The sequence below is a fragment of the Atractosteus spatula genome, chromosome 19 (genome assembly GCF_055471065.1).
Source record: "Atractosteus spatula isolate fAtrSpa1 chromosome 19, fAtrSpa1.hap1, whole genome shotgun sequence".
Classification (NCBI taxonomy): Eukaryota; Metazoa; Chordata; class Actinopteri; order Semionotiformes; family Lepisosteidae; genus Atractosteus; species Atractosteus spatula.
The window spans coordinates 18695935-18715554 of record NC_142724.1 but is presented as its reverse complement, the minus strand read 5'-3'; the positions used below and the strand labels follow the sequence as shown (position 1 = coordinate 18715554).

Below are 19620 nucleotides of genomic sequence, written 5' to 3'. Positions count from 1 at the left end.
TATAAAGATACATATTGTAATACTTTCGGGCTCGGATAGGACAGACACAAGAACTCAGACTTGTGGAGTCAAATCTCAACAAAACAACAAGAAATCTCAATATCTTGTACGAATTATTCGTAATACAAACCAAAAACTCTCTCAAATTCCTCCAATTATCATAATCCCGCCCCTTATGCAAAACCAAACCCTCCTCCCATCCCAGTTTATCCTCTTTATCATAAACAAAATCCAGCTCAATTTTCAACATAAAGCATTACACAAAATCAATACCTCAACACTCCATACTCAACAACGATAATTCACAAACAGCCAGAACATGTAACTCCACATTCCCAAATAGACCTCATTTCCATAGCCCCACCCCTTATGCAAAACCAACATCCCTCCCCTGTTCTCTCTCTCCGCTGGCATTTGTAATCGTTTTTATTTTTAAATAAATTTTAGCAAAGTCATGTATTTTAAAAATCTTAAGATTTCTATATTTATGTCTTTATTTAGTGGTTTCATTAGTGACAAAGGCTAAACTTTCTTGGAAAAATGTCTTTTATGTAAACCATGTTTGCTATTAATTCATTCAGGGCTAGAATATGTTCATTGTCTTCCAATGAAAGAAGGGTTCCTTTCGCCGTAGTCGGGAGACATTAGAAGCTTGCCACGCCTGGACTGTTACACCAACGCATTAGCATGTTAAAGCGATTTCATTGAGGAGCCTAGCTTTCTTAACTAGTAAGTACTGTACTTTTGGAGGGGGGAGGTGTCTTTCGCTGGAAATCTCGCCCCCTTCTGCTTTGAAAATACCTGTGAAACCGGTTTAATTCGTCACAGCCAGCACTCCCGCAGAGAGGGGGGTTGTACTCGTTAATGTCTAAGCCGGAACACATCGTTATATCTCATTTTGTATTTCTATAAAAAAATCGTTTGCCCAGCCTAACACTATTGTTGTTATTGTTTTTATCCTGTAAAGCGCTTTGAGGAGCACAGCTTTCTCACCACTTAGATTACTTTTTGATACCATCCTTACACAAAGCAGAAACTTCTTGTATTTTCCGATGACATACAAGTGGAAAGATGCCACTTTTAAAGGTGATATGTAAAATAATGTTTTTTATTATTGTTATAGAGAAACATGATCAGATTTTCCCCAGTTCAGAAAAAAAGATCTAAAGTATACTAGTTTGTCACTCTTCTCATCCCCTCTTTGCTAAATGGCTTTTGAATAGAGTCACATGAAGAGAGAGGTGAAACAGCCCTACACAGCCCTGTCGCAGTACACGAATATAATTATATCTTATTAATTTCTTTAGATACGCGATTCTTTTAATACAGTCTTTGCTGTGCTCTTGAGGATCCTTGTGATATTTCGAGCTCTGGTTGAATGATAAGTGTCGCAGTTTAAATAATTTTCGTAGTTAGAAATTATGAAACGCTCTGTTAAAAGCAAGGGAGTTTTTATGTCCGTTGCAGCAAAAGAAAATGCCTGACAAAGTAGGGCTTGGACAGATTCCAAGTGCATTTTTGCAATTTACGTTGCATTGTTCATTGTGCTGCTGTAATACAGTTTAAAATAATTAAAAGTCTAAACGGTATCAGCTTTATTTATGGGTTACAATTTTAAAAAAGTCAAAAACCGCACTCAAAATGCAATTTAGAGCTTTCTGGCAAGAGGAGACACCCAAATTAATAATGTAACATGCCACTGTTTGTGCATGAACAAGGTTATACTTGTTCCCCGGCGGAACACATTCCATAAGAATCAGCGCTTTTATATATCGCCTTTAAAGGTGGCTTCTCAAAACGCTTTACAGGATAAAAACAACAATAACAACAACAACAATATTGTATTTCATTGCACTTTGACAGATCGTCCTTAAATCAATTGTTGACTTTTCTCTCTTTACTACTGTACTTGTTTGGATTGACTGAGCTCCGCTCTGTACCACACAATGATCCCCCCAGAGTCTCTGCCCCTGGTGATTTGGGTTTTTTTGACAGAGGGTAAAAAACTCTCTCTCTCGCTTGCCCTCCCCCCCCGTGTATTGTCTGTTTTTTTGTGCTGTCCTTTGACAAAACAAGGCTCTCCAGATAATGTGAATCGAAACCTGTTTTTCTAGCTTTTAAAGTCGTGCGATGTGTAAGCGGGAACACATCATTATATCTTACATATGAAAAATACATAATATAGCTCCCAAACAAACGCAAACGTGTTTTTAATAAGATGCTTTTATTCACTCATAATCCGACAATTTCAGGAAGACTAAGGAAGGACTAAGGGAATTGTCATCTGTTGTTGAAGCTCTGTGAGCTCGGCGACTTTGAGACCACTTGTTATCCCAGGTTGTTTGAATCGCCACAATTCAAATAGAGAAAAAAGAGCTGACTGACAAGATTTAAGATGTGGCTGTCAATGTTGGATTAAAAAAAAACACATTGTCCGACGTTTGTTGCATTGCTTGAAAAATAACTTTATTTCGAGAGACTGGATAAGTAATTCAAGTGTTTTTTTTAACTTCCTGAAAAACAGCTAATAATTTAACTATATGTGCAAACGTTTTATGATATGTCGCTGTTGTGAATGTCTGTGGAGTGTATCTTATTTGCCTGTCTGTGCTCTCTCTCTCTCTCTCTCTCTCTCTCTCTCTCCCTCCCCCCAATTCAAGGTGCTATATTAGCATGACAGATGGGTACAATCAGTGTTGGGTATTTACTTTGCTTTGAGATGCCACTTTTAAAGGTGATATATAAAATCAAGGCTTTAACTTTCTTTAACTCTGCAAGTCTGAGTTCTCGTGTCTGTCCTATCCGAACCCGAAAGTATTACAATATGTATCTTTACAGCAGGTGGTGTACAGCTTTTTAGTATAGATTACACTTTTCTAAAATGCATTTAAAAAATAAAAACGATTACAATCTAATCTTTCCACGTTTGATCCCAAGATCCCAAGAAAAATAAATCTAAACGGGGAGAAAGCTATGCTGAAAGTTTATTAAGATACTTAGAAGACAAAGATATCAATTTATGTTACATTTGTCTGACTGTGAATCAAAAAACACATATATTTAAACACGCGTTTGCGATTTAAATCAAAACGCGATTTAAATCAATATAAATGTTTATATTGTAACGCATAGGTGACTACTCATTGTTATTAAAATGACTTAAATTCGATCATGTTGTGATATTTAGAAATATAAATTTGTTTGGTGCGAGTGAGGTTTTATTTAATTTCTGACCCAGGGAAACATTTTATTTTTTCAAAGAAATGTTTGTTAAAAAAAAAGTCATGGCTTCAGCTGGATTCAAACACTCACCATGTGATGCAGGAGTCGGGAACCTAACCCACAGCGCCACCGGCGAGGTCACATGAGGAGTGTTGAAAAAGCACTACAGAAACATTATCAACAGACAATGTACAGCGTGTACTATTCTTGTGTTGCGGTACATGAATATAATTATATCGTTATTAATTTCCTTAGATACGCGATTCCATATTATATTCCCTTTTAATCAAATTCTAAAAGTATGCTTGTTGACTACGGTATCACATTACTTAAAGACTTCGAAGCTTAAAATATTTAGGGAGAAATGGAATACTGGTGTGTATTTTTTATTTAAAGTACCGAGACCAGCCATATACTGTATGTTTATGTTCCAAAATTAATATCGTTTATGGCCTTCACACGCGTTACAGTATGCTCCTATTCTTTTTATGCTCAGGTACTAAGATTTCCCTTCAGTGGTAAAATTCCATATGAATATTCAATGCTAAAACGGGCACAGTAAAGACATTTACTGTAAATCTTTCTACGTCCGACCAATGGACCACGAGTGCCCCTGTCGGTCAACCAATCACGTACCGCGGTACCGCGCGTCACGATGCGCGACGCTGTAGGCAATTACCTCTGGTACGTGTCTGTACCGCGCACTTTGAATGGCTGCATCTGTATAGTTGAAAAAAAAAGCAAGCATGGCCACAGCCAAAAAATCCACGGTATAAAGCATGTAGACTATAAAGGCAGAGTCAAAACAAAGCAAAGACAAAATCCACAAGTTAAAGCAACTAGAGACGAGAATTAGGAATGGAATCTCTTCCCCTCTCATACTCAGAACAAGCTCTAAGACTGAGCTCTGAGTAAAGCAAAGTCCTATCTTAAATAGGCTGTTCCCAATGAGATACTGTAGGTATGGTCATTATTCGTGCACAGGTGGGACATTGCTTCTGCCATAACAAGTATTTAGATGAACCAGCTGATTGACATGTCTTGTCGAGATTGTGTTCTGGAAACTGGGAGGTTCTGCAGTGTGCTGATGCAGGAGAAGAGAAGATTAGTCGTCACTCTTTGTGTCAGCACAGAACAACAGACAGTAGCTCACATGCAATATTTTCGAGAGAGGCACTGGATTGTATCAAGTTGGAAAAAGGAGTCTTGTAGCCCAGTTCAATCCAATTACTGTGGCTGTAGAAATCCTAGGAAATACAAACATACATGTTGGGAAGAGAATGATAATAAAGAAACATGAAACAGGATTGTGTCAATGCTAAGGGAGCAACTGTTGTTTAAATTTGTACCATATAATAACCTTTATAACATTTAATGAGAAGGTATGTCTAAAATTCCTTTGTTTTATCAAAAACACCCTTCTTCTGGAGGGTATATATATTAATATATATATTAATTAATACTATATATTAATAGCAACCTGACAAAAACCCAAACAGACTATTGGCTTTACGTGCTTAGAGATGCTATTTTTTTCATGTTTTTTTTTTATTCCTGGATTTCTGTTGTATCCCATCTTTGGAATAATGTAATAATTATAATCACAAAAATATTATTTTCTTGCTTCCACCAGGTTTGTTTTACTCTTATTTCTTGTAATTTAAAGGTATGCTCTGTTTGGATTCTGATGATGCATACTGTAGATTTCAGATGCTATAGTTTCCATTCTATTAATTGAATAGTCCCCAGGAACAAGGAATCATTAAATCTCTGCAATAAAACAGTTTCATACATTTTACATATTGGGAAGCAAGTTAAATATTCTGATAATTCTCATAGTTTATTGATATGGATGTGGAGGCTACAGTAGGTAGAGATGACTGACAAAGAAGGTGTATGATAGGAAAGATTGCTATCCTGCTTTTATCAACAATAAAAACCTCATAGGCACATAGTAGAGAGATGCAGAAGGACAGAGATTTAACCAGGCACGATGAAATGTTTTACTCACCTGCAGGGTGTGAAAGATTTGCCCCAGTGTCTTTCTTGCTGTATAGAAGTTCTGCTGCCTAATGTTGCCTTTCACACTGGCTATCCCATCAGTAATGAGCTTTTTCCCCTTCAGAAAGGACTCATTGTCAAAATGATACTCCTCATTCAATACGTGCCTCAGATCCACCCAGGCATTGCTTAAAACAATGGATTGGATAGCTTCCTCAAATGTTTCTGAAGACACCTTCTCACCCATCGTGTCATAGTGTGCCTGGATCACTTGCTGTGGGGTGAGATTGTCATCAATCTGCATTTGCAAAAAACAAAGAATATGGTTTGTATATAATTAATATATATGTATTGATATATGCATATACACATTCACACAAGAATATATTTGTGATTTGTGTATATAATGCTACTACTAGTGTATAATCATTCACTATTATAATTTATAGTACAGATCCACTCATTCAGAAATGCTTGCAGGATATTGCAGTACATTGCAGTGCCTGCACTGCAGGTTACCACTACTTTGTAAAACCACCAGGTGGAGCAGTGAAAGCATAAGGTGGCCTAGAAGTATCTGGGCTGTTGCCAGAAAACACCTGGTTTCAAATCCCGGTCAATGCTGTGGGACAATCTTTTCCCAGTTATAGAATTTAAGTTGTGTAGTATAGTGAGTAGACATCACGAGACAACAGAACGAGAGAGTAAAAGGCAGGAATATATGGTGTAAGGGCATGATCTGTGTAGTTAATAAAATAGTTAAAATAATTTAAAAACGGCTCTTTATTAAGATACACAACATTTATGGCGACGAGAGATGAGTGCTTGATGAACTCAAAGCGAGCAGAACACTGCAGATTTTAGTTCTCTTGCTGGAAGAAACGAACTTTTGAATTTTCGGACTGTTCGTTTAGCTTGCGCCATGGAAGATATGGCCGCCGCGCCGAGAAGCTTTGCTTATGCCCAGCTTTCTGCACCGCTTCCACTGAACCTCGGAGCTCCGGATTTGTATACGGAATACAAGATATGGATGGAGTCGTACAGATTTTTTTAAATCGCCAGTGGATCTACAGAAGCTCCGGATGCCGTGAGACGGGCTACATTACTGCACTGTATGGGGGCGCCTGTGCAGCGGATTTTCGCCAACCTCCCTGGAGAAAAAGGTACATATGAACAGACTGTAGCTGCCTTAGACGCTTACTTTACACCGCTGAGAAATGTGGTTTTGGAACGGCATAAATTTAGGCAGAGAACTCAGTCTCAGGACGAATCTGTTGATGCTTTTGTGAATGCACTAAGAGGACTGGCTAAATCGTGTGACTTTGGAGTATTGGAAGCTGACATGTTAAGAGATCAGCTTGTGGAAAAATGTGCACATAAGAGACTGCGTGATAAATTGTTGCGGGAGGAAGGGCTGACTTTAGAAAGAGCTCTTACAGTCGCTAGAATTCATGAAGCAGCTCAAGCAGAATCAAGAATGCTTTCTGACCACAGTGACAAAGCTAGAGAGAGTCATGTTTACTTCACAAGAAACACTGAACGGGGTACTTGCTCAAACTTTACAAACAAAAGCCAAGCAGCCGGATGCAGTCAAGCTAGAGATATAGAAGAACAGGGGACGGCTGACATTAAATGTTACAGGTGCGGACTAACAACGCACAAAGCAGATGAATGCGGAGCGCGAACAGCAAAATGTCTGCACTGTAAGAAAACAGGACATTATGCACGAGTGTGTAGAAAGAAAGACGGTTCCCATCAGGAAAAGAAACTTAATACAAATAAGGAAGGGACAAAACTGCGAGCAGTTCAAGAACCTTCTTCAGACTCAGATGAATTTGTTAATTCCATTGACCCTGAAGGTAAAGAAACTGTTCAAATAAATGGCCAAGAGATAAAAATGGTGATAGATACAGGAAGTCGAAGAAACTTCATTGGAGTAGAACTTTTCAAGAAAGTGTTTGCACACAGAACTGAACTTCAGCAGACTAAGAAGAAATTTTATGCCTATGCACAAATTAGTCCACTTAAGTGTGTTGGCTACTTCGAGGCACAGCTGAAATGGCAGAAGAATGTAATAAAGGACAAAGTTTATGTAATTGAAGGAAATGTAGAAGCGTTGTTGGGAAGAAAAGCATGTTTTGATCTGAAGATTCTGAGTGTAGGAGACACTGTCAATGCGGTTGACCAGTCTTCAGAGAGATTTAAGCAGTTAGCACAGGAATATGAGTCACTCTTTTAAAGGTTTAGGACAGATCAAGGGTTACAGTCACAAGGTTACAGTTGATGAGAAAGTTTCGCCAGTAGCTCAAAGTCTGAGATGAGTACCCTATCCGATGATAGAAGCTGTTAATCAGGAGTTAGATAAAATGTTGGATGATGGAATTATTGAAGACGTGAATGAAGGTGCAGAATGGATCTCAAATATTCTGATAATACCTAAAAAAGACACCAAGGAAGTGAGACTGTGTGTGGATCTGCGAGAAGTGAATAAAGCAGTAATCAGAGAGAGACATCCAGTACCAACGGTTGACAGCATATTGCAAGCAGTGCAAGGAGCCAAGGTTTTTGCAAAGTTAGATGCTTGAAAAGGGTTCTGGCAAGTTGGGTTGTTACCGTTTCAGAAAAGTTCCTTTTGGCTTGTCTAGTGCCCCAGAGGCCTATCAGACGGCTATGGGTTCGATGTTGTGTGCAATGCCAGGTGTTGTATGGTATATGGATGATGATGTAGGAAAATGAAGAACAACTAGAACAGAGGCTCAGGCAAGTATTCCAAAGATTCCAAGACAGAGGCTTAACTTTAAATAAAGATAAGTGTATCTTTGGCCTGAAAGCGATCGAGAAACTGGGACCTTTGGTCACTGCAGAAGGAATAAAGCCAGACCCGAAAAAGGTGACAGCTGTTTGCAGTGCACCAGACCTGAGAATGTTGCACTTTTGCGCTCGTTCTTAGGCACTTGTGGATTTTTGATTAAATTCATTCCTAATTATGCAGATATATCAGAACCCCTTAGAAAACTAACGAGGAAAGGACAGAAGTGGGAATGGACATCGGAAACTGAGAAAGCCTTTGCCAAGTTGAAAAGAGCACTTGTAACTGAACCGTGTCTGGCATACTTCAAACTAGATGCGCCACCAGTAGTGATCAGTGACACAAGTCCTGTAGGGCTTGGAGCAGTATTGCTACAAAGACAAGAAGATGGACAGAACAAGCCAGTGGCATATGCAAGTCGCTCACTTACCCCAACAGAAAGGCATTACTTGCAAATAGAGCGTGAAGCCTTGGGTTGTGTTTGGGGAGTGGAACATTTTAGGACATATTTATGGGGAGGCAAGTTCACACTTCAAACGGATCATAAACCCCTCATTTACATGTTCAAGCCCAAAAGGGCAACATTGTTACCACCCAGGATACAAAGACTTGGATTGAGATTACGGCCATATGATTACAAAATTGAACACATAGTAGGGAAAACCAATGTTGCAGACTCATTGTCACGTCTTCCTTTACCAGACACAGAAGACAGTGGTTATGTAGAAACCTATGTTGGTAGAGTGTTTTCAATCAGCACTTATGAACTGCATGCACTGACACTTGAGGAACTTAAGCAGGCAACAAACGAAGATGACACATTGAAATTGTTGATGTCCATAGTGGAAAAAGGACAATGGCCTAATCCAATTCCAGAAGAACTGCAGCCATACCACAGGTGTAGGCTGGAGTTATCTACATATGATGGACTGCTTTTAAGAGGACAGAGGATTGTGTTACCGAAAAAAATCAGACAAGGATTGAAAATAGCACATGAGACACATCAGGGTGTGGTTCTTACAAAACAGTACCTGAGAAGCAAATTTTACTGGCCCAACATGGACAGTGATGTTGAAAGACTAGTCAGGAATTGTTTCACTTGTGTGTTGAATCAGCCATTGCAGGAGGGTCAACCTCTCCAACCACTTGAATTACCACCAAGGCCTTGGACAAAATTGGGCATTGACCTGGTAGGTCCCATTCTGAATGAATACATATTGACTGTCATAGACTATTATACTTCTTACCCTGAGGCGGTTGTTGTATCAGACATATCTTCGGCCACAGTTATTAGAGAGCTGATGAACATCTTTGCACGATTTGGTTATCCACTAGAGGTAGTAACAGATAATGGGAGGCAATTCATAGGACAGTTGTTTGAATCATTTCTGACTAACTGTGGAATTAAACACATTACTATCCGAGAAGTAATGGCAAAATTGAAAGATTTCACAGATACCTGAAAAGGGCCTTGAGAGCAGCTGCGACAGAAGGAAAAAAACGGAGAGAGGAACTCCCTAAGATTCTGCTGGCTTATAGATCAACACCTCACAGGGCATCTGGAGAAACCCCAGCTAATCTTATCTTTGGACGTGATATCCGGACTAAACTACCAAACGTGGAAAAGAAAGAAGAAGAGCCGAGGGACATTCAAAAGACAAAAGATATCCATAGACATCATGAGGAGTACACACACAAAATGAAATTATATGCAGACCAGACACATCGAGCAAGGGATCACAACTTCAAGGTCGGTGATGTAGTGTTTGTGGCTGGCCTAGACAACGGTAAATTGGATGCCACGTTCAAAGACACTCGCTATGTGTTATTAAGAAACACCTCTTGTAACTCTTTTGAGTTAGTGAATGTGGAAGATGGCTCAAAAATAATGAGAAATGTAAAACATCTTTGACACACTCCTCCATTGGATCTTGATTTTGAATCTGCAGAAACAGAAAATGCTGAGAATACAGGACTTTCTGATGTGCAGGAAGTGCCGAGTCCTCAGACAGTGGAGAGTACATCTGTAGGAGAGCCAGTAACTTTACCCAGAAGTGAAGTAACAACCAGAAGTGGCAGGGTTATCAGGAAACTGGCTCGTTACAGAGACATTTAAAAATATAGGACTTGCATAGCTCTCCAAATGTTAAATTGCCCTATTTTGTTTGTGTTATCTATGTAGATGTTGCTTAGACTTCTAGAAATGAGGTGATATTTAGAAGTGACTTAAGTAGAAATTGAACTAAAATTTGAGTTGGTATGCATAGAAATAGTTGTAAAAAAAAAGAAAAAAAGTTGAATGTGTCGAATAGAAATGGAAGGTTTTACATACATTTTGTTATAATAGTTAATAACCGTTTACTGTGTGTTGATATAGAATTGTTACAATTGTATGGTAAAGTTATGGACTTTAAAAATAACAAAGGAAGGGATGTAGTATAGTGAGTAGACATCGCGAGACAACAGAACGAGAGAGTAGAAGGTGGGAATATATGGTGTAAGGGCGTGATTTGTGTAGTTAATAAAATAGTTAAAATAATATAAAAACGGCTTTTTATTAAGATACACAACAAGTTGTAAATTGTTTAGACTTTTATTAATTTTAAATGGTTTATTACAGTATGCTAAATATTAAATTAACTAAAAAAAATAGGGCTATTCTGCAAAAACAACATTACTCAGTTCGATATATGAAAAATAGTTTATTACTCTACTGTGGCTTGTTGTGAACACTGTAGTGTGCTCTCACGAGGCACCAGTTCTGTAGGGGTTTGGGCATTTACTGGGACAATTATTAATTGTGGCAGTAAATCACAAAATTGATTCTTTTAATGGCCTTAGAATCCAACCATGCGATATAACTCAAACAATGCACACACAGAGGTACTAATACACGAGGATACATTTATTAATATATAGAATATGCATGTAAACCTAACAGATCTTATCGTGAGGGTTATCAGAATACAAAAGATACGGGTGGTTACAAAGAGTTACACATATCAAGAGGACATACGTTCGGTATATCATTCATTTAGACCGTTTCGTAATTGAACTTGGTTACAACTTCTACATTAGATACTCAAAACAAGTACATAACTCTTAGGAATTAAATTGATATCAACTGGTTGGGATAACAATTGAATTCTCGAGCAGTGATGCAGTGAAGTTGAATACTCATCCAATCTCTGGGGATTCAGATCTCCTGTAGGCACAAAGAAGCAGTTGCGGGCTTGTTACTGTCCAATCCGCGCTCTCTGGCTCCGTGCCAGGCTGTGCTGTGCTGCTTGCGACGGTGCGCTGCTGATGCTCTCTGAAGACCAGCTAGTTAGTGTTGGATTTAACTAGCAAAGTTTGTGCACAGGAGAAAAGATACTCTGGGTCCCAGCAGGTTAGGAAGAAGACCGGTTTGTTCCTGATGAAGCTCTAGTTCTGAATACTGATTCAGCTGTCCACAGTTCCGACCTGTTCACGAGGCTTGCTGCTGGTGCTAACCTCGGGTGGATCCTTTGGTTACTCGTGGCAACCTCCGCTCTCGACTCTTAGAACAAAGGAAAGTTCTGGCACTCGGACACACTGGCCGTTCCGTGGTTGTCCGGGCTGAGTCTCAGGATGGTCAGGAGGCGCGCTGCGAGAATGTCCTGCCCTTGGGAGCCTTTCTGCTCCTGGGCCGTCCTGCCCTGGAATTCTTTAGAATAGTCTTGGAGCTCTGTGTTGCCTGTTTTTACCTGGAGGAACTTCAGCTCGTTCATTGGCTGAAAGTTCCATGGGCATCAGAGTCCCACGTGGGTTACTCGGCCCTACCAGTCCCTGATTGGTTGATTAAGGTGAGATATGAGTCACTTACTCTTGACACTTAGGAATGCAGTCCAGATGTCCATCTGGCACTCCCTAGACAGATAGGCGCCAATGGATGACCATTGATCATGATAGCCAGGCTTAGCTAAGTGCATCCCCATTTGGGAGTTGTCCCTTATCAAAAGAAAACACCTTAAATCAGCCTGCATGAATAGTTTCTCTGTGGCTGCACCACAGAGATGAAGGGAGAGATGGGGCCTCATTTGGGAAAGCACAGCAACACTTAATTCTGTCTTATTAACAAGCCTCGCCGCTACAACACAATGTGCTTTTTTTAGGCTTGTATCCACATTGTGATAATATATACTGTATTGTTCCTTAACGTAAATTTCAGCAATGAGTAATCAGGATAATTTAACTTTAAATTCTGAAAGTGAAAAATATATTTCACGTACACTGAACTGCTGTATCTTTAAAGCCATACTGTCTCATATACACAGTATTATATACCTAATGTACATACAGTAGATGGTAGTAGTAACTAAATGTAAAAAAACCCAAGTATACACAGTAGTCCACCATCTTCATAAACATTTTATACATTCAAGTTTTTTACTGAGTAACTTACTGTGGATATTTTGGAAAAGTTTTGATGTGTTTGTTCTAACTATATAAAGTTTATATACTTCATAAAAAAATGTTTTATCCTTTTTGAAGAATGTGTAATAAGAACACTTGCCATTATTGTTATAAGAAAAAGGTGTAACACTGATGTAATACCACACAATAGGGAATATGAATGTAAGCTTAGGTCCTGTTGTAGTTCTGCTCAGTCGAGCAGTTTGAAATGTTTTGGAGTTGTGTGCAATTCTCTGGATCAGTTGCTGGAGAGGTTTACAGGGAGGGCGTGACTAGTAGTAGTAGGAGTAGTAAATGAGGATGTTCAGTAATAAACTGCAAAAAATTATATATATCCACCATCTGTAAAAATACTTCATACATACTGTACTGTAGTGGCTTTAAAACCATACGGTATCGTATATTTATACAGTATATGAACACACTGCCGTTCATTGCCATGCGCGCTACTGTTGCGGTATATCTGTGGATCTGACTTCATGGGTTTTCGCGTGTGTGGAACAGCGGGGGGGATTTTGATTATACTATAATGAGTCCCTAAAGAATACCCTCCAAGTTTCAGAATTCTAAAAAAATAAACTGTAGTTTGCACGAGAGACAAAAGGTACCTTTTCAGAAGTCGTGTACTGCTTGTAAAGTAGCTGATTTTTGACAAACAGCTCATTTTGCTTGAATTATTTAAAATCTATCTGTGCTATAGCTTTAATTGAGCAGAAAGTCACCTTGGTCTTACAAGCTCTGTTAAAATTTATGTTAACACACCACACCCTTTTGAATGGATTTTTATGACCTTTTTCACCTTTGTCCTTCCGGGTGGGGGGGTAATGGAAAGTAAAATAAAAGCTCACCAGCACTTTCCCTTCCCTCTCGTGTGCAAGGTGATAATGTGCTGGCTGGCATGAAACAATCCCTCCTGAGCTCTTTCTGAACATCTTGGAGATGGTCTGGAGGTTTATTCATGTTGTTACATTATCATCAATATTAATATTTGATATGTACAATTTTCAGAAATGTGAATATAGTTTGCATTGTGTTTTATTGTGAGAGAATCACAATTATATTTATTAACAGTTACAAAATATATTTCACACCTGAAAAAAACACATTTTTTTCCTTTACTATACTGGGAGTATGAAGACTGAGTGAGCACCGGGGTGCACAATGAGATTAATGATGATCATTTTAGTAAATAAGTTGACAAATTTCTGGATTTTCAGCTTCACGAGGCAAGATAAAATTGTATCCAGCTGTGAATTAGCTACGTGACGTTGCCATGAAGTTTTCGGGTTACTGGGCAGTGTGTCTCACAGTGTAGTGCCCATAGAGTGTTTTAATATTACAGCGTATTACTCTGATCTTGCAAGTATGCTTTTTAAATGTTTGTAATTGTTATTCTTGCACATACACTTTGTGTTGTTATTTAGTTTGTGTTAGTTGCTGGGCAAACGATAAAGGTGAAAATGTTCACAAATGACGATCCGTAAAATACCTGTGGTTTAAAGGCTCTGTGTCATTTGTTTGCAAAGTTATTGACATCTGAAACATGGTGTCTCATAAATAGACATTTTAATAAGAAAGCAAAGGCTATGAAAACCGGAGACAACAAATTACCCTGAACAAAATACAAAATGTTTGAAATGATTATTTATTATTAATACATTTATATTGTTAACAATGATCAGATATGTTATTACAGTTAAGTTTCAGTGGTCTTTTTAATACCACTTTGTTATTATAAAGACTTGTGTTTAATTGCTCCACTGGGATGAATAAAGTATTTCTGAACTGAATTAAATTAAACTGGTGGAAGGCATTGTGATATATAAAAATAATAAAATAAGTTGATGCAGATGTTTACAAAGAAAGTGGAATATGGTAATACTATTAGCCATATAAATATATTAAGATCCTTACATTAATATCGTTATTAATTTCTTTAGTTATGAGATTCCATATTATATTCCCTATTAAGCAGATTCTGAAAAGTACACATTTTTACTGCAATAACGACAGCAAGTGTTCATAGAAAAGTTTAAAACGTTATAGCTTTTTATAAAATATATAAACTTAATACAATAAGAACGAGCACATCAAAACTTTTCTTAAACAACCACAGTAAGTTACTGAGTTAAATGTTTGATGCATCAAATTTTTATGAAGAAAGTGAAATACGGTTGTGTACATTTTATTTAAGCTACCACTACCATGCATATACAGCATACATCATATATTTATATTCCTAAATTAATATAGTTTGTGACATTCAGAGACGTTATGCTCTGGTTATTTTTATGTTCAGCTAATAAAGGTTTCCTTTAATTCTAAAGTTCCATATTGATATTCCATATTAAGTAGATGTAAACTTGAACGGTACAGAGATTAAATGCAGTGATAGTTTCACTAGCATCTAATGCACCATAAGTGCCACCTATCAATCGTCTTTGGCAATCGTCAATCACATTCTGTGATTGTTGCAGGAAGAACTGTAATTAACTGGCCATCAGCCAAACCACACCTATTGTAACAGCCACAAATTCCTGAAATAAAATGATAAAATCTTTTATGGAGGATTAGTGAGATAACAGGACAAACAGGACAAACAGGAAAAAAAATTGAAATAAGCTGGAACCAGTAGGTTAAAGGAATATCTTTCACCATCCCAACCAAACAATACTATCCAGCATCACATCGCCAAACAGATTTTCACTCACGGACTCACAATCAGATGTGGGAGCTCAAGGCCACACCACCTCTGTTCCTGACTTCTGAATGTATGAAATCTCATAGCATTACTAAAATAAGTGATTTTTTTGTGCATATAGTTAACAGTTTTCTGTTGTCAGATAGGCAAAGACTTGTGCCCACATTCATTTTCATGTGGGCACAAAATACATTGGTATAAATAGCACACTTAACATCCAGAATAAGTTAAAACAACTCTGCAACAAACTGAATTACAGTACAAAATCAGTGATTTCAAATGGAAACCATCTAACACTAAGCAATGGTGAAAAACTGCAAAGGTTATTTTGACAGCACAACATATGGATGAGGACATTGTGTGCAGAAAAAAAGCTTAATCTTTTCTTGGCCATTAGAAGCCTTTCCAAAGGCCATCTGAAAAGACATGTTGGATTACATCTGAATGAAACTGGCACCAGTCTTTAAGGATTGACAAAGAAACATTTCAACTCTAAAGGAAGGGGAGAAGCCAAAGACCTTCCAAAACAAAGAAGCTACCAAATTAGCAGGTACAGTAATTATAAAATAACTGGTGTCATAGAATCTTGACTAGCTGAAAACAGTGGAGACTCATGTAACATCAGCACTGAGTCTGTTGAAAACAGTAACACTGTTCTGTTGAAAAGAGGAAACACAGAAAAGAAGGAGGTGTAGCACTTTATATCAAACAGATATCGAAAAGGGAAGTCAGATTCAGGAATCAAGAGTAAAACCAACCCAGGTAATATGATGAATTCAGATTTTCAGAAGGCTTTTTGATAAACTTCCTCATAAAAGATAAATCATCATATCGCAGTCATTTGGGGAAATGCTCTAAATTGGACTTAGATCTGGTTAATTTATAGGAAAAAAGACTATAGATAAGGAGTAAATATTCAAATAAGAGTTATGTAGTTAGTGATCCGTAGGACCAGTGCTTGTAACACATATAGTGCCTAGTTTAGGACCCTGAGCTGACGGTATAATCCGGAAGTGACTGGAAAAGGACTATGGGGAAAACACGGTGAGGAAAGGAAGGGATTGCGAACAGGGGGTGGTGCCGACAGTGAACCAAGTGCATTGGGGAGCACAGGCAAACAAGTCCAAAAACAGTCCAAGTAGGAAATCCAGGGCGCAGTCCAAAATCCAAAACCAGGTGATCCATCCAAGACAAGACAATTAAAAAACAGGAACAGGGACAAGGAACTAGGAAGTTAAAAACGGAGTGACGAGTGAGCCTCGGACTCAGCTGGTCAGGGAGCCGTTCGGAAGCCTAAGCCCTCAAGCCGCGGACGTAGGGCAACTTGATGCTAGGCGGGCCTCCGGGCGTCTGTCTTCCAATGCAGAGCCCTGAGCTTTTGAAGCACAGGGTTTAACTAATATCTGCGAATCCAGGGACGGGTGCATGGGATAATGACACTAAAACACAAATGGGTCGGAGCGCCCTCTAGAGGAGGGATGATGATCATGACAGTGTTCTTCCTAATATACTGTATATGAAAGATCTTGATTCTGTTATAGTTGGTAAACTAGTCAAGTTTGTGGATGATATCACATTAATAGAATTAACTAATACTAGAGAAGCAGCAGATAAAATTCCGAAAGGTTTAGATGGGGCAAACAGCTGACAGATGATATTTAATGTAGACAAGTGAAGGGATGAATTGGCATGCAGGTAGTAGAAATGACCTATAAATACAAAATCCTGAGCAGTGAGCTAGAAGAGGCTACATATACATATTCCAGGACTTACAGAAATGTTCTACACTTACAGAATGAGAAGGTGAGCCATTTTTTAGTCTTGAGGACTGCAAGGGGACTTTATATAAGTATTTAAAATGCTGAAAGACATTTACAAAGTCAACACAGAGGACTTTTTCAAGATGATCAGTGAAACCCAAATGAGAGAAAACAAGTGAAAACTACATGGAAAAAATGAGAATGGGAAAAGTAAACCTACCCAGTAACTTGGTTGAAGCTAATACTTTCATCACTTTTTGAAGCTGGTACTTTGACTGGATAAGATTCTTGGATCAATTAACTACTACTAGATGTGCCAAATGTAACCTTATGTTCTTATGCACATATTTGGATAAGTTCAAATACGTACAGCTGCATCAGCAGGCATAGGCTGCAAAGGAACAAGTAAGGTTTATTTCACAATGTTTCGGCTGTGGAGCCTTCTTCGGGTGTGAAGAAGGCCACAGCTGAAGAAGGCTCCACAGCCAAAACGTTGTTTTTCTTTTCTTCTCTTTTTAGCATGGAATAAACCTTGACATATTTTCAAATCATTCACTAACATGTGGATGCCCATTTCAGATTTAACTTTCTGTTCCCATTTGCCATAAAACCTAAACAGGCTCTATTATGAGAAAGTTTTTTATCTTTCTTCTACTGAATTTGTCTCAGATTCAGAAGGGGCTGAGATCTGTTTGTCAGGTCACAAGATTTTTAATAGTTTAGGCACAAATACTCACAGATACACAACATATTTGCAAATTATAGTCTGTGTATTCTGAGTACTTTTTCTTTAATTCTGAAAGCCCACCATGCCAGTAACAAAGAAGCCATGTGAACATTTAACATTTAACATTTCCTGAATAGTGGGGTGTTTGGTTATTTAAATTTTATAGTTTACTTACTTACTAAGGTACACACTAAATCTGTGTTGATTTTTTTATGCAACATACAGTGCATGCATCTTAATAATCATCACCAAACATACTGTGGTCTATTTCTAATTTTCACAGGTTGTGTAAATTAGATCGTAAAAGCATTCTGAGAAGGGCAGCACAGTGGCACTGTGGGTTGCATTTCTGTCTCGCAGCGCTGAAGCCCTGGTTAGAATTCTAGACTTTGTTAGCTATCTGCAGGGAGTTTATATGTTCTCTCCATGATGTTGTGGGTTTTTGCCAGGTGCTCCAGTTTCCTCCCACTGTCAGAAACATATTGGTAGGTTAATAGGCTTCTAGGAAAATTGGCCCTGGTGTGAGTGTGCATCTGTGTGTCTGCCCTGTGATGAACTGTCTTGTCCAGGGAGTGTCTTGCCTTGCACCCATTGCTTGCGGGGATAGGCTCAGGCTCCCCTGCGCCCTAAATTGCGTGTTAAAAATAAAAGAAAGGATGGATGGAAGTATTTAGAGAAACAATGTTCAACTTATGAAAACACTAACAATATATATTAGATTTTCCGATGTTATACAGTATCTGCTTTATAGTGTGCCACCAATTTTAAGGAACTTGATGATCATATATATCAGAAACAAAACAATGTGTGTCCTTACCATCAGGATGAAGTCTCTGCCTTGTGCCTGGGCCAGGTCCCTGCAGACCTCAGCTGTCTTGCGCAGGATGGCTCTCCGGGTGATGTCTGCATGAGTTGTTGATTTGACTACAAGTGGGATTGGAACAGGAAAGAAGGCCATAGTGTCCGTGAGCAAAAATGCTGCAAGAGTCCAGCCCAAAGCTGAAGCCATCACACTTTTCCAGAGCTGTACCTGCAAAGAGACAAAAAAAAGTATAACACTTAATTTCAACATCATTTACTGTATGTCAGACCTTAACAATAGTTACAGTATAGAATTTAAATAACAAGACATTAAATACATTACTTGTCGTCTGACTTTGGACTAAAGTCTTCTCTTTCTCAATCAGCAGGTGGGAAGGCAAAACAAGAATAACCTTTACTTACACCTATACTTGCTTTTATAAACGAAGGATTGACGTAATTTCCACATAACACAATAGGTGTGTACACCTGCAGAACCTGATGGTATTGCAGTTACTAATTTATACAATGTGCAGATGCATATCTAAGTGACAACACTTTCTACAACAATTTGTTTTTATGGGTTACAGTTTCTGTCTTGCTGCACTGGTTGTACACCAGTAAATGCTGGATTGTGTTTTGAATGAATTCGAAAGTGAAAGACCTACAAACTTTGGGCTGTTCACGAGGAATGACAATGCCCAAGATGAAAGCGTCTTGGAGCGAAAATGTGGCTTAACCCACTTGGCTGAGGGCTGGCCTCCCGGCCAGAGGACAAGGAGACCAGGACCCCCCTGCAGGGTGACGAAGAGGTAGCTGCAGAGGGGGAGGTGGGATGCAAGAGGTAGAGAGAGATGGGGATCTCATAGGTATTTATAGTGTTTGGAAGAGGAATGGATTGTCAGGAGCGATTGCTAATTACTGACAGCTGAGTCTGATTGAGCTTGGTTGTTGTCATCTTGCCTGAACTTTTGTTATAAACTCCATTAAGTAGGTGGTGTTTCTATATTATAATTTTACAAGCAGAAAATCTAGACATTTACATAGATGCACCAATGTAATAAAAGTGCTGGATAAGAATGCAAGAATATATTATAGCTGTTATATCACAGTTTTCATAGAGTTGTCATTTTCACATCAACATACTTCATACAGGTTGGCA

General features: G+C 38.5%; 1 protein-coding gene across 2 annotated transcripts in view; it reads right to left on the bottom strand.

Annotated features, from left to right (window-relative positions):
* LOC148818174 (von Willebrand factor A domain-containing protein 7-like) overlaps positions 1-18852 on the bottom strand; it is a 44626-nt gene extending 25774 nt beyond the window's left edge. Inside the window, exons 1-4 of one of the 2 annotated variants that reach the window (XM_088937567.1) lie at positions 18802-18852; positions 18475-18687; positions 5234-5521; positions 4376-4469 (exon numbers count right to left, since the gene is read on the bottom strand). In XM_088937567.1, the coding sequence (XP_088793693.1) occupies positions 4376-4469; positions 5234-5521; positions 18475-18666 (574 nt within the window). In that variant the 5' untranslated portion in view covers positions 18667-18687; positions 18802-18852. Of the gene's footprint in view, positions 1-4375; positions 4470-5233; positions 5522-18474; positions 18688-18796 lie in introns of both variants that reach the window. The other variant, XM_088937568.1, reaches the window with a different exon arrangement.
* Between the last annotated feature and the right edge of the window lie 768 nt (positions 18853-19620).